This window comes from Pogona vitticeps, chromosome 2, assembly GCF_051106095.1.
Source record: "Pogona vitticeps strain Pit_001003342236 chromosome 2, PviZW2.1, whole genome shotgun sequence".
In the NCBI taxonomy this organism is placed as follows: domain Eukaryota; kingdom Metazoa; phylum Chordata; class Lepidosauria; order Squamata; family Agamidae; genus Pogona; species Pogona vitticeps.
The window spans coordinates 241883250-241906417 of record NC_135784.1 but is presented as its reverse complement, the minus strand read 5'-3'; the positions used below and the strand labels follow the sequence as shown (position 1 = coordinate 241906417).

General features: G+C 41.3%; 1 protein-coding gene across 3 annotated transcripts; it reads left to right on the top strand.

Moving 5' to 3' along the window:
- Positions 1-22895, top strand: LOC110085547 (fructose-1,6-bisphosphatase 1). 3 transcript variants are annotated; one of them, XM_072992315.2, is made up of 7 exons: positions 1-453; positions 12819-12981; positions 15757-15849; positions 17361-17501; positions 19249-19386; positions 20800-20919; positions 22525-22895. In XM_072992315.2, exons 1-7 carry the CDS (start codon positions 407-409, stop codon positions 22714-22716), a joined length of 894 nt encoding a protein of 297 aa, XP_072848416.2. In that variant the 5' UTR covers positions 1-406; the 3' UTR covers positions 22717-22895. The 3 variants fall into 3 exon arrangements, with proteins under 3 accessions (XP_072848416.2, XP_020661486.2, XP_078242289.1); XM_020805827.3 differs by lacking the exon at positions 1-453 and adding an exon at positions 3423-3698; XM_078386163.1 differs by lacking the exon at positions 1-453 and adding an exon at positions 6286-6368.
- The last annotated feature ends 273 nt before the right edge of the window (positions 22896-23168 follow it).

Below are 23168 nucleotides of genomic sequence, written 5' to 3'. Positions count from 1 at the left end.
TCTTAAAGAGGAGATATTGAAGACATAATTGCAAATTCTAAATAGGAAATTCTAAATTCTAACGTGGAAAAAAGCAGAAAGTATCTAAAGAAGGTAGGGTGGCTGCATGAGGAATGTTTGGATATTCAAAAGCAGAACGTATATGACACCACAGGAGGACAAATGTCCAAGGAAGAGTACACATGAGTAGTCAGTACGTATTTGCAAGGAAAAGGTCAAAATGAGTTCAGGGTTATTAAAGGCTACAAATAATATAAAGGAGTAGATCAGTTACATTTAGAACAAGAGGAATAACAAAGAAGCACCAGGTCTGCTGCATGTAGAAGATGGGGCAATTTTCAACCAGTGACAGAAAGAAAGTGCAATTGCTCTGTCTTCTCCTAAAGGAAAAACAATACTCAATCTGATGAAAAAGAATGAAGATGTAATGCGGGGGACTGCAGCTCAAGATAGGTAAGGAAATGGTGCTTTATAGTGGTTGTTACGGCCCATTACTTTATTTGTTTATTTGTTTGTTTGTTTGATTGATTGATTTATACACCACCCATCTAGACCAATGGTCTACTCTGACTTACAAATTAATGACCTCCAAAAAGCAATCTTGCTCAGTCCAAACCAAATGCTTCCTATACTGAGCTAATCCATGTCATGTTACATCTTCATTTTTTTTCCAATTGCCTTCCATTTTTCCTAACATTGTTTTTTTTACCCAGTGAGTCTCGTCTTTTCATAACACATCGAAACTATGACACCAAGTTCAGGCTTGATCTGATCTGAGGCTGCAACTACATTGGAGCAATTTGGCTTTCCTGCAGTTCGATCCACAGCCTATCTTCCTCTTCCATTTGCTTTGAGTGATCACACCAGGGCTGCAGACTGACCCTCAAAGTACAATCTGCATTTCAGGGCACAGCTTCCCTCCCTTCCTTTGTTCCTGCCTCTGCAGCTGCTTTTATGGTTCGCTTTAAAAAAAAAATTCAGCAGAGGTGATCTGATGCTAAACTAATATATTAATGCAATGACATGGTGCTGAACTTGCTTATTAATGAAAAAATATATATCAGGAATATCAGGGAAAGATAGTGGGGGCAGCTATTCATACTCTCTCTAAACATCATGTCCCAGCTGCCGATATCACCACAACACCACCCGCAGACATGCCTCCTTGTCCTTCAGCGGAACAAAAGAACTGATCATAAAGTTAAAAGTCTGTTTAAATTGTTCTGGATTGAAAAAGGCAGAAGAAGCTCTCAGTGACAGAAGAAAAACTCCATTTCAGGAGCAAAAAGAGCAGGATTCATTCAAATTAGCCTTTGCATCAGGTGATTGGTGGGGGGTGGGAAGAATTCATTCATTTTATAACCAGAGCAAATCTTGGTGTATTTTACTCTGTAGTCACAGCCTGAGTTGGGATTTTTCCCCTTCCTGTCAGTTTAGTATCTTGTCAAAGGCCTGTCTGAACTTAAAGGTCTGCTGGATTTTCACATCCATATCCAGAAATCAAGAATGCCATAGTATGAATGACCTTGGCCTTAAGTCTCCAGCAACAATTCTTACTTACAGTAAGGGTTTTTTTCTTGCAGTGTCACTTTCCACTGCTGTCCATTGAGCATTTCTACATCCCCCACTGAAATATCATCCAATTTTCTTCTGCTAATATTGCTTTTTTTTTTTTTTACAGAATAACAAAAACGACAGATCAGAGAATGTTATGAATGAAATCTACCTCCATTTCAGTAATGCTTTTGACTGGCTGTTTATAGTCAAAGTACCTAAGGCATGTTTACCCCCATTAAATATTAAAAACATTTCTGTTTAGACAGGCCTTCCTATACTCGATGACATCTGATACAATAGTGCTAAAATGACCAGAATTCAATCTCTACCATGATTTCTTTATTTTAATTTAATGTTCTATTGATATTGTTTTTATCTGTTGATATTGTATTGATTATAGTCTGCTTTGTATTGTTTGTCTTTATATTTTGTTTTATGGGATTTTGTAAAACCACCCAGAATGGCCTGGGTTGCCAGATGGGCGGTACAGAAATTAAACAAATTTCCCACTAAACTTAGGACAATCCTCACAGCAGCTGAGGGGAAATTGATTTTCCAGCAAGGATATATTGCTGTGAGCTTTCTCTGCTGTAATGCAAACTATTCTGGTGTGTGTGTCTTGGCCTGGAATGAACAGTTCACTCCCATCAGATTAGCAAAATATGTACCTGTTCTTCATGGAGGGGAAAACTGCTGGAACTGTTCTGTTGGTATGAATTGACATATTTTGTGTTTATTTTTCTTGAGGAGCTTATCTATAGGGAATGCTGCACAGGCTCCTACCTACACATCGAAATTTGCCACTATACCACAGGGGGAAATGGATTTCCCAAGAATCAATAAAATGATGATGGTGCATTATCAAGTCATCTCTGACGTATGGCAACCTTTTCCAGGGTTTTCTAGGTATAAAACACTTGCGGTGATGGTTTACCATTCCCTTCTTCTGAGGGCATGCTGGGACTGCGCAGCTTGACCAAGGCTATACAGACTGACTTTTCCCTAGAAGGCACAGAGGGAATCAAGCTCTCAACCTCTGGCTCATATGTAAGCCACTGAGCTATATATAAAATCAGGAGAAAGGGTCCTCAAAACAATACAAATGCAGGAATAGGTGATACATATACAGTACAAGTGTATTATGTTGGAGCTACCCGTGATAACTTGATGCAGAGCCTGAGGAAGGTGAATAGCTCCGTCTATTTTTTTTTCTTAATGGTCCAATAAAAGTATCACCTATTCCTGCATTAGTATTTGTACACATATTCTTCACATACAAAAGCATATGGCTACAGATCAATACAGTACTGTACAGCTGCCTGCCTTTGCGACTTTCTGCGACGTCTCCACGAGTGCCTGCCCTTCCAAATGTCCCCACGTGAACATCCCACGCCGCTGTCGCTCATCTTCCTCCTTGCTGATTGTGAAAGGTGTCTTTTGTCGAATAAGCGCCTCGTCACTGTGACAGGCGAACTTCTAGTAAACATTGAGAGAGAGAGAAAGAGCCTGGCCACGCAAACGATAGTCCCTCGAAGGGCACCTCGCTGCTCCTGGTTGGCTGCTGTCCTCGCACCTCTGCCCGCCTTTTTTTTCTCATTGGACGGCTCTTCCTCCCACTCCGCCCCCCCCCACGGCTGGACTATGCGTGTCCAATTTCCCGCCGGTGGCGGAGGTGGAGCCTCGTTGCGATCGAAGCCACGCTGATATCCTAACCCGAGAGAGGCTGAGAGGGGGGCGCAGCTCTTCCCCACGACTTTCCCCTGATTGGGCGGGGGCGGCCACGCCCCTTTCCCGCCCCGCACTCTTTGCCTGCCCATAAATTGGGGGGCGGGACGGCGGGGCTCGCTCCGGGCTCTAAAGGGAGGCTGACCGGGCAGGCTGTGGGTGTTGCCGCTGCCGCCACCTCCGAGCGCTGCCGCTGTTCCCCCCCCTTCGCCTGCTCCAGCTGCGCCCCCCCCCGTCCGTGCCATCATGACAGACCGATCCACCTTCGACACTAACGTGACCACCCTGACCCGGTTCGTGATGGAGGAGGGCAGGAAAGCGCGCGGCACCGGCGAGCTCACCCAGCTCCTGAACTCCCTTTGCACCGCCGTCAAGGCCATCTCCACCGCCGTGCGCAAGGCGGGCATCGCCAACCTGTGAGTGAGGGGCCGGGGGAGCGGGTGTGAGGTCGTGGGGAAGCGCAAAACAATCCCTGTCCGTCGCCCCCTCGCCACGCCTCCCCAAACGGAGATCAGCCTTCCGGGTTTCCTTCTCAGGTGCAAGAGCACTTCGGAAACTGCCCCGGGCGATCGGTCGAGTCTCCCGCCGGGGTGCTTCCCAGGATCCACTACTCAGATATTGCAGGAGAATACATCTCCCATCACGGGCCGTTATTGCCTGGGGATGATGGGAGCTCTTGTTCAACCTTATTTGGGTCTCCAGGTGGAGAACCATTGCTAGCACTTCAGGAAGCCAACCAACTTTCACCCGCGTCGCAGCAGCCTCCGGGTGAGGGAGCAGGATTGGGCTCGGTGGGAGCTGCTGCTGCTTCTCCCCACCCACTGGCATTCCCTCTCATCTCTCTCTTTCTTTTTTGGGGGGGTCACTTTCCTCGGCCTGGTGCTCTCCAGCTGTGTTGGAATGCAACTCCTATGACAGGGAGCTGGTACAGTAATATACTGCACTTTTGCTGAGGGATAATAGAAATTGCACACATCTGGAGGGTACAGGGCTTCGGAAAAGTGGCTCAATGCAAAAAACGCCCCAGCCCCTTTTCTCCCCTGATTGTATACCTGATGCATTGTTTCTCTGTAAAAAAGAATGGCAATTCAGCCTAATGAATCCAGAAATGGGTGAAAAGCAAATGAGAAATAGAAAGTTAAAAAAAGACAAAAATGTCTTATGTCTTATGACCTGGACTTGTCTGCAGAAGTTCACATTAAAAAAATGCTTGCACAGACTAATGTGACTGTCCCTTCTGTAACTACAGAGATGGGTGGTAATTGTGACCTGGTGAATATGACAGCTTCAGTTTCTACTTAGTAGGCTCCTTGGGCCCTGCGAGGGAGAAAGTTTGGTTGTAAAGAAATGAAATTAATTCCATTTGCTCATTTAGCCCTGCTGAACAGCCTTCTTACACCTGCCCTCTAATTTGGTGAGCACAGCAAGGTGGGTGAAGCCCAACAAGCTCTACTTTAATTGTGCAGGGGTGAAATTGCAGTACTGCAGTCATGACTCTCCTCAGGACCTGAGTTTGATCCAAATGGGCTCAGGTTTACTCAGCCTTCCATCTTTCTGGGACTGGTAAATTTAGTACCCAGCTTGCAGGGTGTGTGTGGAGAGTAATGTGTAGCCTGCAAAATAAATTGTAAATCACCCAGAGAGTGCATTAAGCACTATGGGGCAGTAGGAAAACACAGTTTTCCTTATTCTATAGGGCCTACTGTGTCATCCTAAAAGGGAAGACAAGTTAACACAGGCAGTGGCTATTGTGGTTTCCAGTTGCTTACACTGGGTAACTCCATTTATTCTCCTGCCCAGGAAAAGGTTGAGCAAAGAAGTTTTGCTTCAACGCAAATGGTCAAAAACAGCTCTTACTGACTCAACCCACTGTACTAGAGGAAGGAGACGCACAGAGAGAGAAAGCTACTCTGTAGATTAGAGGGTGTGGCTGACTGCCTTCTCCTTTTGCTTGGCTGCCCTTTCTTTACAGGTAGAACATAACTGGGCCGGGGGTGTGTGTGTCCAGTTTCAGGTTTGGCACCAGCCAGAGCAGAAGTGCTGCTTCCCCTTTCTTGCCTTGCCCTCTTTCTTTGGAAAGGGTAATGGATCAAGAAAGTGCATCTTGCCTGTGCTGGCTCACCCTCCTTCCCCCTCTGCTTGGTGCAATAGAGAGAACGGAGCTTGTGGTGCCCAGTGTCCAGCATGGTGCCACCTCAAAGGAGGGCACAACATGAGCGTATCAGGTGGGTGGCCCTCCAGATGTTGTTAGACTGCAGCTTTAATCAACCCTAGCTGGCATAGCTAATGATGAGGGATTGTGAGGACTGCTGTCAAACAACAGTAGGAAAGAGAAAGGTACTCTACCTACCAAGTCAGTGTAGTGAAGAGGTACCAGCTATAAGGAACTGGTAAACCTTGCCCGATTTCTCAGCAACCTGGGCTTTTTTCATTCTGACACTTGTAGACATGATAGTCGGTGGCGGAACCCACCTGAAAACAGGTACAGCTTCATTACTGTGTCAATGAAGTTTAAGTCATCAGTAATCAAATGCACATATTAACTTAGCTCCACCTAAACCTGGAAATCTTTTGTCTGCACTTGTATTTTGCAATATGTGCCAAATATTTTTGTGTGTTCAGAGTGAGAGGTGACAGGTGTGTAGGCTTTGTGCCATCTAACTATCTACTCCCAAGAGCCCTTGTTTATTCCTGACCTGTATCAGCTTCTCTCAATTCACCACCCTCTGAGATTATCAAGATACAACATCCATCATTCACACTAGGCATGTATGATATTTTCAGATTAATATTCGAGACCAGACTGAATCAGGAAAATGTGTGCACTTCTGGGCCTGTGTAGTTTTATTAGATGATGAAGACTGAAAGTTTGTGTGGCTGTTATGAGATTTGCATCGACAGATCATATAAGTGGGGTGCTGCATAGCGCGCGCGCGCGCGCACACACACACACACAAATATCTAGGCATTGCCATTTGCATTTCCTCCCCATATGCAGGAACGTCGCTGTGTATTTCTGGAGCTTCATTCGTGTCACAGACCCAGGGAAGGAGCAGGCAGGTTGGAATCTCTCCTAAAGGAAACAGGTTGGGTTGACTCTTATCTGTACCCCCTTCACACAGATATGGAGTGAATTAGGGGGATCCCACATGCCTGTAATTCACCCCAAACATTGTCATTTATGGATGGGGATTATGGGTGTCGTAATTCAGCATATCTGGAGGAAGTCAGAAGGGGAAACTGACCTATCATATATGGACAGCATTCACAATAATCCTATAAAATAGCAGATTACATCCGATCAAATGAGGCAACAAGGCTATGCCCATTTCTCCTTCTCATTAGGAAACATTTAAAAGAGATAGGAAAAGTTGCTTTCTGGACTACAACTTCAGAATCACCCAGCCAGCATAACTGGGGGAATTCTGCTAATTATAATCTAGAAAAGCAAGTTTTTGGAGCTTTGGAAGTTGATTAACAGAGCTGTAGGGCAGTATAGAAAAAAAGAACAATGGCCTCTGTACTTGATGGGGTAATGTTTTCTTTCAGTCTCCTATTACAATGTACTCCTCCCATTTTCTTCTTTAAAAAAGCATTTCCTCTTATACAACAAAATATGCAGCATGGACACCCTCTAATTTTGTTGCTTCTCTCATGAGCAAGTTCTGGTGCAACTGTAACTTTTGTAATTCCATTTCCCCAGGAAGTGGTCACACAAAGAAACTAGTGTCCCATTCTCTGTATGTCTGTCTGTTTGGACACCACTTTCTTAAACTCCCAAAAAAAACAGTTATGCAAATCCTTCCCTCACTGAGTCTAGCTAATTTACAACACAGTTCAGCCATCATCCTAGCGATTTTCATTATTGTCAATACACCCTGATATTAGTACAACAGCTAGTTGATGTGTTACTCAGCCAACAACTTTGCTGATCTTCTCACAATATATTTCTAGAAAATATTTATGTTGGCTAGTATGCTGCTGGCTAGTTTCAACTAGACACATGGAGTTGATGGGATTTCAGTAGAACTGATTTGTGCCTATTCATTTTTTTTTTTGCCAAACAGATACTCGGTGCTTCTCAGCTTAAACTCCTCTGGAGGGTGTCCATTCAGAGGAAGCACCTGGAGGAGTCAGGGCAGGGAAGCCCTGTCTCTGAGTGGACGCCTGTCACAGGAGTTGAGACTGGGAAGCACTGAACACCAGCCAAAAAGTGAACTGGCATGAACCGCCGAACTGGCAGTTCTTGCCCATCTCTAGATTTGAAATTTTTTTTTTGGTATTGGAAACAACCCAGTACAATTAATGTATCAGATAATTTCCACCCTGTAATGGGCAACATCAAGAGCTTGGGAGGCAGTTAACATTGTATCTTCCATAGTACATGTTGAGGGACAGAGTTCACAATGACAGAGGGGTGAAGTTGCCTGTTCTTCCCTGCACTCACAAAGTACTGTGTTGCTGCAAATTCCTCATTTTCTTACGTTCACTTTGGTTCTGTGCCTTCACTTCATCGTTCATGAAGTGACTTCCAAGTAACCCAGTTCTGTATGTGAGCAGGGGATGGACTTTCCCACTGTTCCATCCATTTTTAAAGGTGGACAGTTCATTTTTTCTGCATCATAGGCCTGACATTCTCTGCTATTCCTTTAAGATTTGCAAAAATTCTGAAATCCCCACCCCTTTACTTTAGTTTGAAAGGACGGATGGTAGCCAAAGAGTGGGTGGACATGTGATAGATATGCTTTGAGTCTATATTAACTGTGATCTCTCTTCATATGTCACTGGATGCAATGCCTGCTAAGTACAGTGGTGCCTCACTTAGCGATGTTAATCCGTGCAGAAAAAAATCGCTGCTAAGCGATAACATCGCTAAGCGAAAATAAAAAGCCCATAGAAACACATTAAAATGTGATTAATGTGTTCCTATGGGCTAAAAACTCATCTTTAAGTGAAGATCCTCCATAGCGCCGCCATTTTCGGTGCCTCTAAAGCGAGGTATCCGTGCCTGAAAACAGCGGGCGGTCATTTTGTTTTCCCGGCACCCATTTTGAAACCGCCGATCAGCTGGCCGAAAATGGGGGCTTTGCAATTATCGCAAAGCGAATTTCCCCCATAGGGACCATCGCAAAGTGATCACTTTTGCAATGGCAAAAAGTCCATCGCAAAGTGATTTTGTCGCTATACGGAGCAATTGCTATGCGAGGCACCACTGTAGTTGATTGTATCAATAGGAGTTGGCTTTAGAGGGACATGGAAGGAGCCCTTCCAAAGAAGCAAAGCAAAAGCAAAGTGTGCTGCTTATATACCGCCCCATAGTGCTTCAAGCACTCTCTGGGCGGTTTACAAGTTAATTATGCAGGCTACACATTGCCGCCCCAGCAAGCTGGGCACTCATTTTACCAACCTCAGAAGGATAGAAGGCTGAGTCAACCTTGAGCCAGCTACCTGGGATTGAAACCCAGGTCGTGAGCACAGTTTTGGCTGCAGTACAGCAGTTTAACCATGAGGCTCTTGTTAGAGAGAATGTGAACACCTGGGCAATGATAATGTCTGTTGGTTGATTCTTCCATTCCAGAAGCACCAACATAAGGTGGATTTCAATAAGCATTGACTTAAAGGTAAAGGCTCCCCTTGACATTTAGTCCAGTCGTGTCCGACTCTGGGGCGTGGTGCTCATCCCCATTTCCAAGCCATAGAGCCAGCGTTTGTCTGAAGACAGTTTCTGTGGTCATGTGGCCAGCGCAACTACACACAGAATGCTGTTATCTTCCCATAGTGGTGGTACCTAATTATCTGCTCGCATTTTTACATGCTTTCAAACTGCTAGGTTGGCAGGAGCTGGAACAAGCAACGGGAGCTCCATCATGTGGATTCGATCTTACGACTGCTGGTCTTCTGACCTTACAGCACAGAGGCTTCTGCAGTTTAATCCGCAGCGCCACCACATCCCCATTAGGGGATTCAGCAATTGAGTTAGTGGGTATTCTTTAGTTAGAATGAGCCCTAGATTTCTGATATGGTCTTATTTTGGCATAGTTTTATTAAAATAGATTATTTACGCATTTTAAATGTTAGATTGCATAGAGACTTGCATGAAAAGAGATTTCTGAGAAATCCAGGAGCATGCTTTAGCCTTTGCCCCTGATAATGTATTATTTGAACAGCACATTTTGCCTTAGGCAGTGTTTACAGTTCAAGGTACGTTTCATGCGCATTAGCGTTTCTGCATCAATTGCACAAGAGTTTTCTTGCTAAATTCATGATTGAAATGAGTTCTGAAGAGCAAAAAAGAGAAAACCGATTTGTTCCCTGTTTCAAAAACCAGTATTCTGTGGTTATTTAACTGTAAGCCTCTGCAAAGCTAGGCATCTGCTCTGTTCTTGTTTGTTAAAATCAGTGAAATATAAAATTGCTAATCTGATTGAATTGCTTCCTAAACAGGTCTGGGGGGGGGGCAGAGGTGGCTCCTAATGATTGATCAAATTCTGTTCTTTGCCAAGGGAGAAAATAATACTCTTTTTATCTTTTGCAACTATTTTAAAACATTTTAGAAATGTTAATTGCTGTGAAAATAGCTTTCTTTTTTATCATTTACATCCTTGCAAGTCTCACCAGTATCTGAAGACAATAGTAAAGATGTAAGGAAATGGCTCTTGTGCTTATCTTAAAGTTTTAAGAAAAATTAAGTAAGGCTGAGTGATATTTCTGAGAGTTAGAAAACAAATATCAACATTCAAATATGAAAAATTGGATACTTGTCTATAGTCCAGTATAACTCTATACTGCAGGGGAGAAGGTAAGATCCTTTCCTGCCTTCCAAGTACAGATCCCGATGAACTGCTCCTTTGCTCTTCCTTCTTTATTGGCCAGGCTGGCTGAGACTAATGGAGACTGGAAGTCAACCACAGTCTTTAGGACAACAGTTTCTCTAGTACACAGTTTAGCATGATGTGACTAAACCACTGAGAGCCTTGGATTCGCATGCTCCTCCTCTCCTCCAAGATGGCCATCAGGAGGCATTCTAAGGCTTTTCTCTTTTGTTACATTAATGATAAAAAGTCATGTTGTTTACGCACAGCAAAGTGTAGTTAATCTATTTCAAGTTTTTGAAGCAATCCCACTTCAGACCATGGATTATGAAACAGGCTTGTCTAAATAGACCATAGTTTAGCATTCAGATGGCACATTCAACTATGGTTAATTGAAAAAGAATGAGCACTCCTGAACAGACATTGTTCAAGTCCCATTTCTCCCAACTGGCAATACAATATTTGGAGGATCAGAGGTTTTATTTAATTTAATTAGGATGGATGGATGGATGGATGGATTTATTTGCATTTTTATACCGCCCTTTTACTGAAGACACAACTCTGGGCAGTTTACAAATGAAACTCAGAACCCCATATGCCCCATAAAACAATGCAATCCACATGGGGATTCACTGATCCAGATCTAGAATAGAAGAAAAAAGAAAGCACAAGAAAGGGAAAAATAGTAACAGTATCTGGGGATAAGTTATTAAAGGCAGCTTTGTATAGTTCTGACTTCACTCATTTCCTGAATATCAGGAGGGATAGGGCCTGGTGTACCTAATTTGGAACCTTGTTTCAAAAATTGGGGTCCACCACCAAGATGGCCTGATTCTTTGTTGTCAACTTTTTTGACCTCGCTTAGTGTGACCACTTTTAGCAGCAAGGACTAAGAGGAGCGGGTGAAACACATAGCTATTTTCTCAGAGAGACGTTCCAACAGGTATTGAGGTTCTAAACATTAAGGGCTGAACCAGCACCTTGAATTCAGCATGGAAACTGGCAGGAAGCCAATAAAGGCAAGTAGAAAGCATTATGGTAGTCTGTTTTTGAGATTGCCAGTGTGTGAACCACTGTTACTAGACATTTGTTATATAGGCAGGGATGCAACTGGGCAATTAAACAGAGCTGATAAAAGGTAGTCCTAGCCACAATCACTATTTGAGCCGCCTTAGGGAGTGCGGCGTCCAGGAGTTGATCTTTCAGGGGGAGTGCAACACAATCAAGGCTGAATGATGTCTCCCAGTGGCTTCATGGTTGATCCCTGTGGGACTCCATAGTAGAGGTGCTAAGGGTAGAGATAGCATTCCTAAGCGGTACCATCTGGGATTGGTCACCAGGGTAAGACCAGAACCCACGGAGCCCCTGATCTCTAAACTCAATAGCTTTTCCAAAAAGATGGTCAATGGTATCAAAGGCCACAGAAAGACCCAGGAGGACCAGCAGTTACACTCCCCCTGTCTGTCTTCGTTAGGATATCATCTTGCTGGCCAACCAATGCTGTTTCAATTCCATGTCACAGCCTAAACCCTGATTGAAATGGATCTAGACTGCAATTTATCATCCTGCAACTGATTGCCCATCACCCTCTTGTTAACTTGTCCAGAAACTGAATATTTGTGACGCATCTGTAGTTGTTTGGATCATCCATTTGTTTTGTTAAGAATGGGCCTTATTAGGGTTTCTTTTAATCAGGAGGGTGTGTGCTCTTCCTGAAGAGGTGCATTGATTAAATGGATGGCCTATTCTACTGTTGTATTCTTGGAAGATTTTAGTAGTCAAGACAGGCAAAGAATTTAAAAATTCATAGTGTAGCTTCATAGTGTGCCAATGCCTAGTGTACATCCTCAGGCCTGCTGGCTGAAACTGATCCAATAAACCAGAGGTCTCCATACATTTGAGCTTGAGGGCTACATAGTATATTTTCAACATTTTTGAGGACAGAAGGAACTTGTGCGCACGTGCATCTGCACCAACCCCCGCATGCACACCCTCCCCACCCACATGCACATAAACTGAAGGGAACGGGTCAGATAAAACAGCAAAGCAGGCCAGATGTGGCCCACAGGCCATAGTTTGGAGACCCCTGCAATAAACTCTAACTAGCATACTGTCCTGGGGGGATCCTGGGAGTCATCCATAAAAGTATACAGTAGTTTCTAAGGGCTGTTACTTACTTCCAGCCTTCCTAACCTCCCCTTTGATTGTAGAGAAATTGTCATACTTTCCAACCTCCCTTTTACATTACCCAATTTTCATTAAAAGGACGATCAAATTGAATTTAAAAATAAACACTAGACATATAACTTAAAATCTAATCTAAACATCTAATATAAAATATTTCAGATGTAAAAAAAGCACAAAAATTTTGCTTACCACAAAAAGTTACAGCAGTTTATGCTAGTAAAAATGTATTTTTCCCCTTAATGACAGTCTTAGTCGTCTGTGCTCCATTTGAATTCCTTTGCTTTCTTTTTCTCTGTATCACACATACAGAGTGTTTAGCAATCCTTGATCCAGAACCCTGAGTAATTGTAGTGAAGTATAACATATCCCTTATGGAGAGCTTCAAGTAGTGGTGGGACCAAAGTCTTCCCGGTTTTGTGTAAGTTAATGGAGTGGAGTTTGACACATGAGCAGCTAAGACTTGTGCCTCACCAGCTTAAAACAAACCAAATGTTTCTTTGGGTGGTCTTTTCTGATGTTTCTTTTCTCTTGGTGCAGTTACGGAATTGCTGGTTCTACCAATGTGACAGGGGACCAAGTAAAGAAGTTGGATGTCCTTTCCAATGACATGGTGATCAATATGCTCAAGTCATCTTTCACAACTTGTATGATTGTATCGGAGGAAAACAAAGATGTCCTCATTGTGGAAGAAGACAAACAAGTCAGTGTCTCTCACAGCTTTTCCAATACTGACTTTCAAAGTGAGGTTGAGCAACAAATATCTCTGAAACATGTAAAAATTAACCTAAGGTGTGGGTGCGACAGGACAAAGGGCAGCACCTTTCTGTATTCATGTAATCAGGCAGTATTGCTGGTAGCCCTTAGTATTACAGAGAAAATACCGGCTTTTAATTCGTCCTAATGCAAGGGATGTGGTGGCGCTGTGGGTTAACCCGCAGAAGCCTCTGTGCTGCAAGGTCAGAAGACCCGCAGTCATAAGATTGAATCCACGTGACGGAGTGAGCTCCTGTCACTTGTCCTAGCTCCTGCCAACCTAGTAGTTCGAAAGCATGTAAATGCGAGTAGATAAATAGGTACCACCATGGTGGGAAGGTAACAGCGTTCCGTGTCTAGTCGCGCTGGTCACTTGACCACGGAAACTGTCTACGGACAGACGCTGGCTCTATGGCTTGGAGACAGGGATGAGCACCGCGCCCTAGAGTCAGACATGTCTGGACTGTCAAGGGGAAACTTTAACTTTAAATCAAGGGAAGGCCCTGAAAAAGCTGCAGTGGTCAAGAGGGGATGTTTAGTTCTTCCTCTGTTCGATAATTTTCTTGACCCTGTGCTACTTTGAAAGGCCCCTTGCCCTCTTTTGCAAAATTGGAAGAGAGTTCAAATTGAAGAGAAAAACTGCTTTTGAGACATTCATTGTTGAGAACTGGTGGAAACAGCCAGGGTTACATACTGTTTCTTCTATCACTCATCCTTGTGCTGTCCTACTTTCCCCATTATATGGGGAAAAGGCGTTTGGACCATATATTTACAGGGAATCCCTCAATTGACGCCTATATATGTTTCACTGCAACCTTTTGCTCCCATTACCTTGATGACAGCAAATTCCAAGGTCTCATGTTTAACTAAGAAAATTATTTAAAATGACACATGAAGGTACTCCTGTTTCTATGCACTGGACTCCAGTAGATGAGTCTGAGCTTGACTTCCCCTTGACTAGCCCATCAGGATCAAGAACAAAACCCTTCCTTCCCCCCAGCTTTGTGGGCCAACTCTTCAAAAAAAAAGGTTGAGTACAAGAGGAGCTTGCAGTTTACAAATCAGTAACTGTCTTGAAATACTTATAGAATAGGTTGTAAGTGCTTCCATACTCCACTGCCAAATTTCAGCAGCACAATAAAAACCACAATTTACTTTTAAAACATGCTTCCCGCAGAAGTTGCCTGTATACTTAAAATATAAAATGTTAGGTGTGTGTATTATGCCTTAAAATTTTGTTAAGGTAAGAATAACTGTTCTGATAATATTTTCCTCTGTGTTTTGAGAAGGAAAATTGAGTTCTTTAATGCTACAAAAACCTGTATTGTCTATTCTACCTGGAGCCTCACTGAGTCATGTGGCATCCAGTTTAATGGTACTTATATAGCAGAAAGGTTTTAGCGGATTGGACGCTTATCCTTGCGTCATGGCTTATATGACGATTTTGTTTCAAGTCCAGGACTTCTGCTGTTGGTTATAAATGTTCTCAGATGTTTAAGGATTTGGGGGGGGGGGTTGCCTGTTTATTATGGTCAGGTGTGGTTTTTTTAATGCTTACTTGGGCAATACATATTCTGGAATATGCAGTAGGAGGAAAATTTGCCAAACATTTCTTAAAATGTTGCTACTGAAATAAACTTCTCTACTACCTGCAATCTCACAGCATTATGTGCTTCAGTGACTGAGTTCCTGCATTTAAAACCCTTAACTGTTTTGTTTTATTATTATTATTATTATTATTATTATTATTATTATTATTATTATTATTATTATTATTATTATTATTATTATTATTATTAGTATTAGTATTAGTATTAGTATTAGTATTAGTATTAGTATTAGTATTATTACTATTACTATTACTATTACTATTACTATTACTATTACTATTACTAATAATACTAATACTAATACTAATACTAATAATACTAATACTAATACTAATACTAATACTAGTATTATTAGTATTATTAGTAATAGTATTAGTATTAGTATTATTATTATTACTATTACTATTACTATTACTATTACTATTACTATTACTAATAATACTAATACTAATACTAATAATACTAATAATACTAATACTAGTATTAGTATTATTAGTATTATTAGTAATAGTAATAGTAATAGTAATAGTAATAGTAATAATAATAATAATAATAATAATAATAATAATAATAATAATAATAATAATAATAATAATAATAATAATAATAATAATTTATTTTTATTTATTTTTATATTTATTTTTTAAAATTTGTTTATTTTTATTTATTTTATTTATATCCCGCCTATCTGGTCGAATCAGGACCACTCTAGGCGGCTAACAACATAAAATAGTACAATAAATATATATACAAAACTATTTTTACATAGCAAAAGCATTAACAAGATGGAAGAAACAATAGGAGAGGGAAGAAAAGGGTCTCAGGGTGACGTAGTTTTGTTCAAGTGATCAAACTTGGACAGTCTTCTCTTTTTAAAAAAAGTTATGTCTGAATAGTACAAAATTAAGACGTGTCATGTGTACTTCAGAACCCACCAGCCTGAGACCTATTGGAAATTCTTCCGTTTAACTCCATATAGATGGTGTTGGAGACATTGCCAGAAATCCTGACAAAAGTGCTTATTCTGTAAATGTTTCAGCAGAGAAACAAGGATACGTTTGCTTGTATAGTTTTGTTGTAATTGTATTTTTACCAATGCTCTTTTTCCATAGGGCAAATATATTGTCTGCATGGATCCACTTGATGGCTCTTCTAACATTGACTGTCTTGTTTCCATTGGAACCATTTTTGCCATCTACAGAAAGGTCAGAAAATTGCAGTGGTTGCTACCAAAAATAGTGATGCTATAGGAGTAATTAAAACTAGAACCATTGCTTTGAAAATAATTCGTAGATTCATAGTCAGCAGTGACAAGTGTTAACTGATGGGAATGATCATTAGGACACAATCAAATCAGATATGATTTTTTCCTTGCAGAAGAAGGTGTAGACTCATCTTATCCAGAGTTCTTATGTGTCAGTATGAGTCTGGTTAATTCCAGTAGGAATTCAATTTGCAGCAACAATTTGATAATTGCCAACTTCTGTACTTATTTTTGCCTATTTTGTAGTTATTATGCATGCTTTTTAAACTTATTCCACAGTACTGTGTCTCCCCTCCTGCTCCTGCCTTCCTACAGCGGTTGTAATAACTTCTTTCTATCCTGTCCTCATGCAGTGAAATCCCTTCCTTAAGTAGGATAACAATATTTTCACTAACTTTAGAAACTTGAATTTAAGAAAGGACTTTTGCCCCTTGCACATTACTAATGGATACCTTTAAACCAACAAAGTCTTTTTATAGGTACTTATTAAATGTACAAGCAATAGGCATATTTAATAAAGATTGGACCAGCGATGGATGACCCTGTGAGGTTAAAAGAGGAAGATGGTAGGAAAGGAGAAGAGGCTCTTTGTTTTTATCAGATACCCCTTGGTCTTTAAAAAAATCATAAATTTCAAGATAGTTTCTTAATACACCCAAAAGTAATGAGAGTGGCACATAGGCATGCAGCTAGATGCTCGGGGTTGACCTAGTCCTCAGGTGGACTGAAAGGGAATAAGCTGCATGCCCTCTAGCTGCTTTTTAGCCAGGAATTTAAAGTAGGGGGATCTGATAGAATTGGGGCTTGCCTGTGTATGTCTTCAAACCCAGTCCTCCCTATCCCCAAGTATAAGCTATTAGAAGATGTGCTTGGGATTAGGTTTGTGGGCCTTGAATGCAGCTGGCAGTCCCAACTACAGTAGATCTAGTGAATCACAATTGTTTCCATAAATATTAACTCGCCATTCATTGATTCAGTTGTGGTTTTCAATTTTGCTAGTTTGGAATAGTATTTGGCTTTAGGTCGTGGTGATTACAATCAGTAGGAATGTCTTAGCAGGAGTGTTCATTAGGCTTAGGAAGAGCATGACTAAACCTAATTCTCGAAAAATTACGGTTTCTATAGCTTAGAAGAGTCTACTCACCAATAACTAGGGTTTATGTTGGTGATGAGGTAATGAGATATACCCTATCATACTCTAAATGGTTACTTACACTGAGGAGGATTCTTCAGACAACTGGGATTAGGGAAATCTCCCCCAGCACTAAAGTACCAGTCAAGCCCCCATTCATGCCAGCCACATGAAAATATCTTCAGTAGATCAGGATTACCCTTTCCAGTTGTCTTTCTTTAGCCATCTCCATCTCTGATATTTATGAGGAGGAGAATACCTTGAGGTAAAAATTGCTGTTATAAACTTCCAGATCTGAAAGCTTTTCTATTTTTCTCAAGGTTTCACCAGGTGCACCTTCTGAGAAAGATGCTCTGCAACCAGGACGTAATCTAGTGGCAGCTGGTTATGCCCTCTATGGCAGTGCCACCATGCTTGTTCTGGCGTTGGAATGTGGTGTCAACTGTTTTATGCTTGATCCGGTAAGGAATTTAAGTGAGGATTGGCCCATGGCTTTTTATTTTTTGTGCTTTACAATCATCAATTTGTGAACCATGTATACATATGAGAAATAGGATTTCTGTAAAGGAAATGAAGTCAATTCTGCTCTAAAAATGGCATGTGGAGTAACAAAACACTGTTCTTAAAGGAGTCACTTAAAGTGAGTGCCAGACAAGGAAGAGGTCATTGGCTTAAGACTCCTGAGTTAAACTTCTTGCTTGGCCTTGGTTTTGCAGTTATGTTCTTTCAGTCTCTGGTTTCTGTGTGTGAAATGAGAATAGAAAGGTACAAGTTTGCTGTGATGCTAACAAGTTGAAAATCATGGTGGTCTTTGTAAGATGAATTGCTTCCTAGTCAAGGTAGTTCATGCTACTGAAAGGTAGGGGGCGCTACAAGCTCCAGCCACCCTGCCAGGCCATTCTCACCATATCTTCTTCCAACTCAGTCAGCCCAGAATGCTTTGTTCATTTCCACTTTTAGAACCAATTTATATACAGGAAAGCTATAGCTAATATACTGCAAAGCATCTGTTCCATTTTTCTTAACCAAAGGATACCTGGGGTCACCAGTCTGGTTTACAACTGGAATGCAGGGTGTAGGGGACTTCAGCCTTTTGCCTCCCACTGTCCTTCTGCTCCGTTGTTGAGCAAGGAGACTAGCAAGCCTACAACTTGTATAAGAAAAAAAAATCCATAAAAGCGAAGTGAAATGGGACGAGTTCCTTGTGCAGATGGCGGGACCTAACTTGCGTCCATAGTTGTTGGACAAAAAGAGTGAAGATTATAAGTTGGGACACCCTTACTTTTGAGTATTTAAAAAGGAGCAGATTTAGCTGCAGGATGTATATGAAAGGGAAAGACCAGCTTTCATATATCCATCAGTCTTTAGTATATCCATTTTTTTTTGGCTCTTAGAACATGAAATAGCACTGCTTACCCCAGTAGCCATTTCAAAACAATCTAAACACTTCCAGTAAAAGGCTCTCTTCTTGTAATCAGTATCAGAACAAAATCATGTTAACCGATGTTCTTGTACACTTTCAGATTGCATCCTGATGTCTGAAAGAGTAAGTGGGGTGTTTGTTTGTGTGAGACCTTAACCTAGACTGTCGTCCTCCTTGAGTTTCTGCATGTTTCACCATAGTTCAACTAGTTTAAATTATAATTGCTTTTTGCATATGAAAGCTTTGACTGACTGTCCGTTCACACTGAAGGAACTGGAGTTTAATATTTTCCACCAATAGAATGTGGAATTTACCATAGTGCACGTTTCAGATAGTTGTTATGTAATATATATTTATATATTTTGTTTCTTTTGGATGTTTAAAAGTTTTATGCTTTGTTTATACTGTAATATTTCTTCTTTCTTAAATAGAAACCACCATTTATGAGTAACTGCCAGTAGTCTGGATGAGATTTGTATGGGTGTTGCAAAGTATTTTGAGAAAATATCCAAATAAATTGTAGTCAGTTGTTGGAAGGTGTTTCTTGTTGCTTCTTAACCAGGTTACAAGAGAACTTGGGAAAACTGGATGTGTTTGATGTGATGATACAAATTCTCTGGCTGGTTTAAAGCTCTAAACTTGGTCTGTTCTGCCAATACTAACTTATCCAGCATAACTTCATACTGCAGTAGTTGTTTTTTTTAAAAAAAATTATAAAGTATGCATGCAATTCATTGGGGTATAAAGTATCTTCTATAATTATGTTAATTTTTTTAAAATGCTAGGCAATTGGGGAATTCATTTTGGTCAACAGAGATGTGAAAATAAAGAAAAAAGGAAATATCTATAGCCTCAACGAGGGATATGCTGCATATTTTGATCCTGCTGTCACAGAATATCTTAAGCAGAAGAAATTTCCACAGGTAATGTTCACATCCTGAATATAAATGGGGAATCACACAATCCTTGTTTCTTTGAATCCCCATACATCTGCTTTATATAATTCCACAATGGTTTGGATTTAGATGCCCTGTTCATTGTAGTGGATTAAATCCAAACCTGTGAATTAAATCCATAGGAGCATTGTCCAAACATCCTCTACTAAAGGAAATGTATATGGATCAAAATAGTTATTTTACTGCATCTGAACTGTGTATGCAGTACAAGAAGCAAGGCTGAACTCTGGGATAATAAGACCAGATAAGGTGTCCACAAAGCCCACCTGTGATAGGACACATTCCTCTGTTTCACTAGGTATTGAAAGACTAGGAATCTATTATAGGCGGCAGAGGATATATGCAATATAAGAGTGATTATTGTACAGGATGTTTTGCATGCTTTTCTTGCTGTGCAAGAACTTTGTAATTTGGGGAGAGTCTTCTCAACATGCCTAATTAGGCATCTGACTGCATTCTTTCAGAGTAGTACACAATCTCTATGCATGAAGTGCTTGACCCTTTTCCAGTGCCTTAACTTTACACATGGATCTTTAGTGTGACCATAAGGTTTTTCTGGCTGGCTTCCCTACAGAGAACGTGCTGGGAGTCTGAGGGTGTGGACATCTTTCCTCCTTAGAACAGCTTTTGTTCTCCTTGTCGCAGCACCCAATGAGGAAGAGGCAAATGTCCATTATTTACTGGACTTCATGAGGGTACTTGCTACTCACCCACTGTCACTAATTGAGAGCAGAGGTGGGCAAAGGTGCAAGCTCATTGGGCTCCCAGTATGGTTACCAATCCCTAATGCTCCCATCCTTTTCATTTGAAAAATATATACAGGATTTTGCCATGTCTTCAGGCCCCATCAATGTATTTTCAGTTCGAAGAGCTTCTTTGCCAAAGCATCTTTTTGAGGGGTGCTCAAGTCAAGGGTGCTCTTAGATGTTGCTACATAGACCTCTGGAAGGTGCCCATTTCTGGCTTAGAAGCTCTAAAACAGCCATTCTCAACCCTTTTTTGGCCACAGCCATAAACACAATATGAAAGAAGTATAGGCCAAATCAGGATTGTACAAGTTGCATAGGAAACTTATAAAGTGGTGGATGAAGAATTGTTTCCAGTTTGTGCCCCCCTTCAAATTTTCCAGAGCCCCTCAGGTGGCCATATCTCCCCACCCTCATTGAGAATGGCTGCTCTAAAACATACTTCCTCAACTTGATGTCCCCCACCAGTTTTCGATTAGAACTCTCAACAGTCTTGACCATTATAGTGAAATGGATCTGGTGGGCTTTGAAGTTCAGAACATCTGGGAGGCAGTGCATTGGGGAAGGCTGATCTGTCTGTCTTTAGGGAAACATTCATTTTAATACACTGTTTCCCCCCAAATTTCTATTCTAGGATGGTAGCTCTCCTTATGGCAGCAGATACATAGGCTCCATGGTGGCAGATGTGCACCGTACTCTGGTGTATGGGGGAATCTTTCTGTATCCAGCCAATTCAAAAAGTCCAAAAGGAAAGGTAATGTAACATATACTTACTGTGGTTCCTGATGCCACTATTATAGTATCTCAGCTTACATTTCTTAGCCTTGGCACACTGAACAAATACACTCCAGAGAGTTGCTGTGTTTGCTGCAAAGCAAGGGGAGAACTCTCATACATTTATCCTGCTCCTGATTCAGAAGAAATGCAGGCTGTCGTTGATGGATCTTCTGGTAAAAGGCAAAGCAACATGTGCAGCCCCCCTCCCTGGCAGTTCCTTTAGGCTACAGTGTTCTCTATGGCCACCCACTGGATTTCCTTCTTCTTGCTGATACATTAATCTTGGCATTCACACTTTTGAGAAGCTCAGCTCTGAACCTATGCTATCAGTTGTCTGATTCCAGAATGCTGGTGAAGGATCCATGTTTCAAAATAAATAGCATTTTTAAATGTTTTTCTTTTTTAAAAATGCTTTTAAAAACCTGTGTAGTTCAAATGCTGGCTCAACAGGGAATGAGAGCTGGGAGGGGACCTTTTGCTTTTTTTTGTGATATTTTTAAATATAATGGGAAGTCTGGGTCATGGGAAAGCAATGAAAAAATGCCAAGCCTCACCTGAACTCCAGGTTGGTGCAATCCACCACTCAGGATCCTACCAGTCTGTATACCGCAAGCCTGGGGATTACTGCAAAAAGATTTATTCACACATGGAGGCACTCCAAGAATAATTGAATCATAACTGGTTAAGAGCTAGATTTAACAACTGCTCTATTGTAAGAAGATGAACTATTTTGTTTTATAAAGAATTGCATTCACAGTTTACTTCCTCTCAAATGGTAGTTAAGTGTAATCTCCAGTTTCAGCGCCACAGAGATTGCCAAGTATTTCAATGGCATAAAATTGCACCAGCTCATGGCTGGACAGGAGAAGGGCCTGTAGTTACTCTGGAATAATTGTTTTAAAAGTTTTGATCTGAAGGTTGAAATTCTTTCAATGCTTGCTTCAGTATATAGATAAGAAGCAGTTACTCATTTACACAGAATGATGCAATATTGCAAATAGAACCTTTTCTCTCTAGTTCAGAAGGGAACGGGATTTTCTATGTACACAATTGATAATGCTTGTCCTCTTGCACGTTTTTACTGATCATTCTTGCATTCAATGATGCTTACCTGGTTTTCCTCAATGGAATTCAAGGTGGTGTACATGGTTTCCCCCTTCCATGTTATCTTCACAATCCCCACCTAAGATATGTCAAGCTGAGGGATAATGGCAGATCAAAGGTCATGGCGGAGTAAGGTTTTGAAGTGGGAATGTTCCAGTTCTAAGCTACCACACTAACCCTACATGACACCACACTAGGTCTTTTCAAGAATGCATAAAATGTGTCTGATAAGAAAAAAAATCTGAGGAAGGGAATAAGTAAAATATAAAATCTCCATTTCTACACTAAGACGGAAATCCAAAATATAGATACTGCTTAATGTAGTTCTTTGGATGCAGTGAAACATATGCTTGAGTAAACATACTGCACTGTGAAAAACCAACGTACTGTACCACCACCATGTGCTCTACTTATAAATAAGCTTGCTTGCTTATGTAGTGGATTGACCTCTTCTTCTTTTTGAAACATGTGCTTCCAGCTGAGGCTACTGTATGAATGCAACCCTATGGCCTTCATCATGGAGAAGGCTGGAGGGATGGCGACAACAGGCAAAGAGGCCATCTTGGACATTGTGCCTGAAAGCATTCACCAGCGTGTGCCTATTGTCTTGGGCTCTCCAGACGATGTCCAGGAATACATAAACCTGTTTAAGAAGCATTCAGCTAAATGAAGAGGAGGAAGCAGCGGCTATGTCTCCCATTGGAATGCCTTACCGCTGGACCAAAGACCACACAGTGCAATAGTACAGACTGGGAAGCCATTGTTCGAGTGTAAAAGATCCTTAAAGTCACTGTGCACAAAAAAGTTTGAACTATGCAGACTGTCTAATAAAAACAATTATCAGTTTTATGGGCTAGATCAGTTATTTGTCACTAGAGACATTCTGAAAGGTCTGTCACTAACAAGTGTTGTCTTTGGACCACTTTGTTGGGGGTATGTGATAATTAGCCCAGAATGGCAGGAGAACCCTGTCTTGAGGTTTGTTGATTGAATTTGATCTCTTGGGCACCGCATCCTTTGGGAACCTTGATCTGCTCTAAGGGCTGTGGTGGGAACAGGTGTTTGTACTGGTCCATGTACAGTAGCATCCTAAACACGATATTCAGGGGGTTGATGAAATGT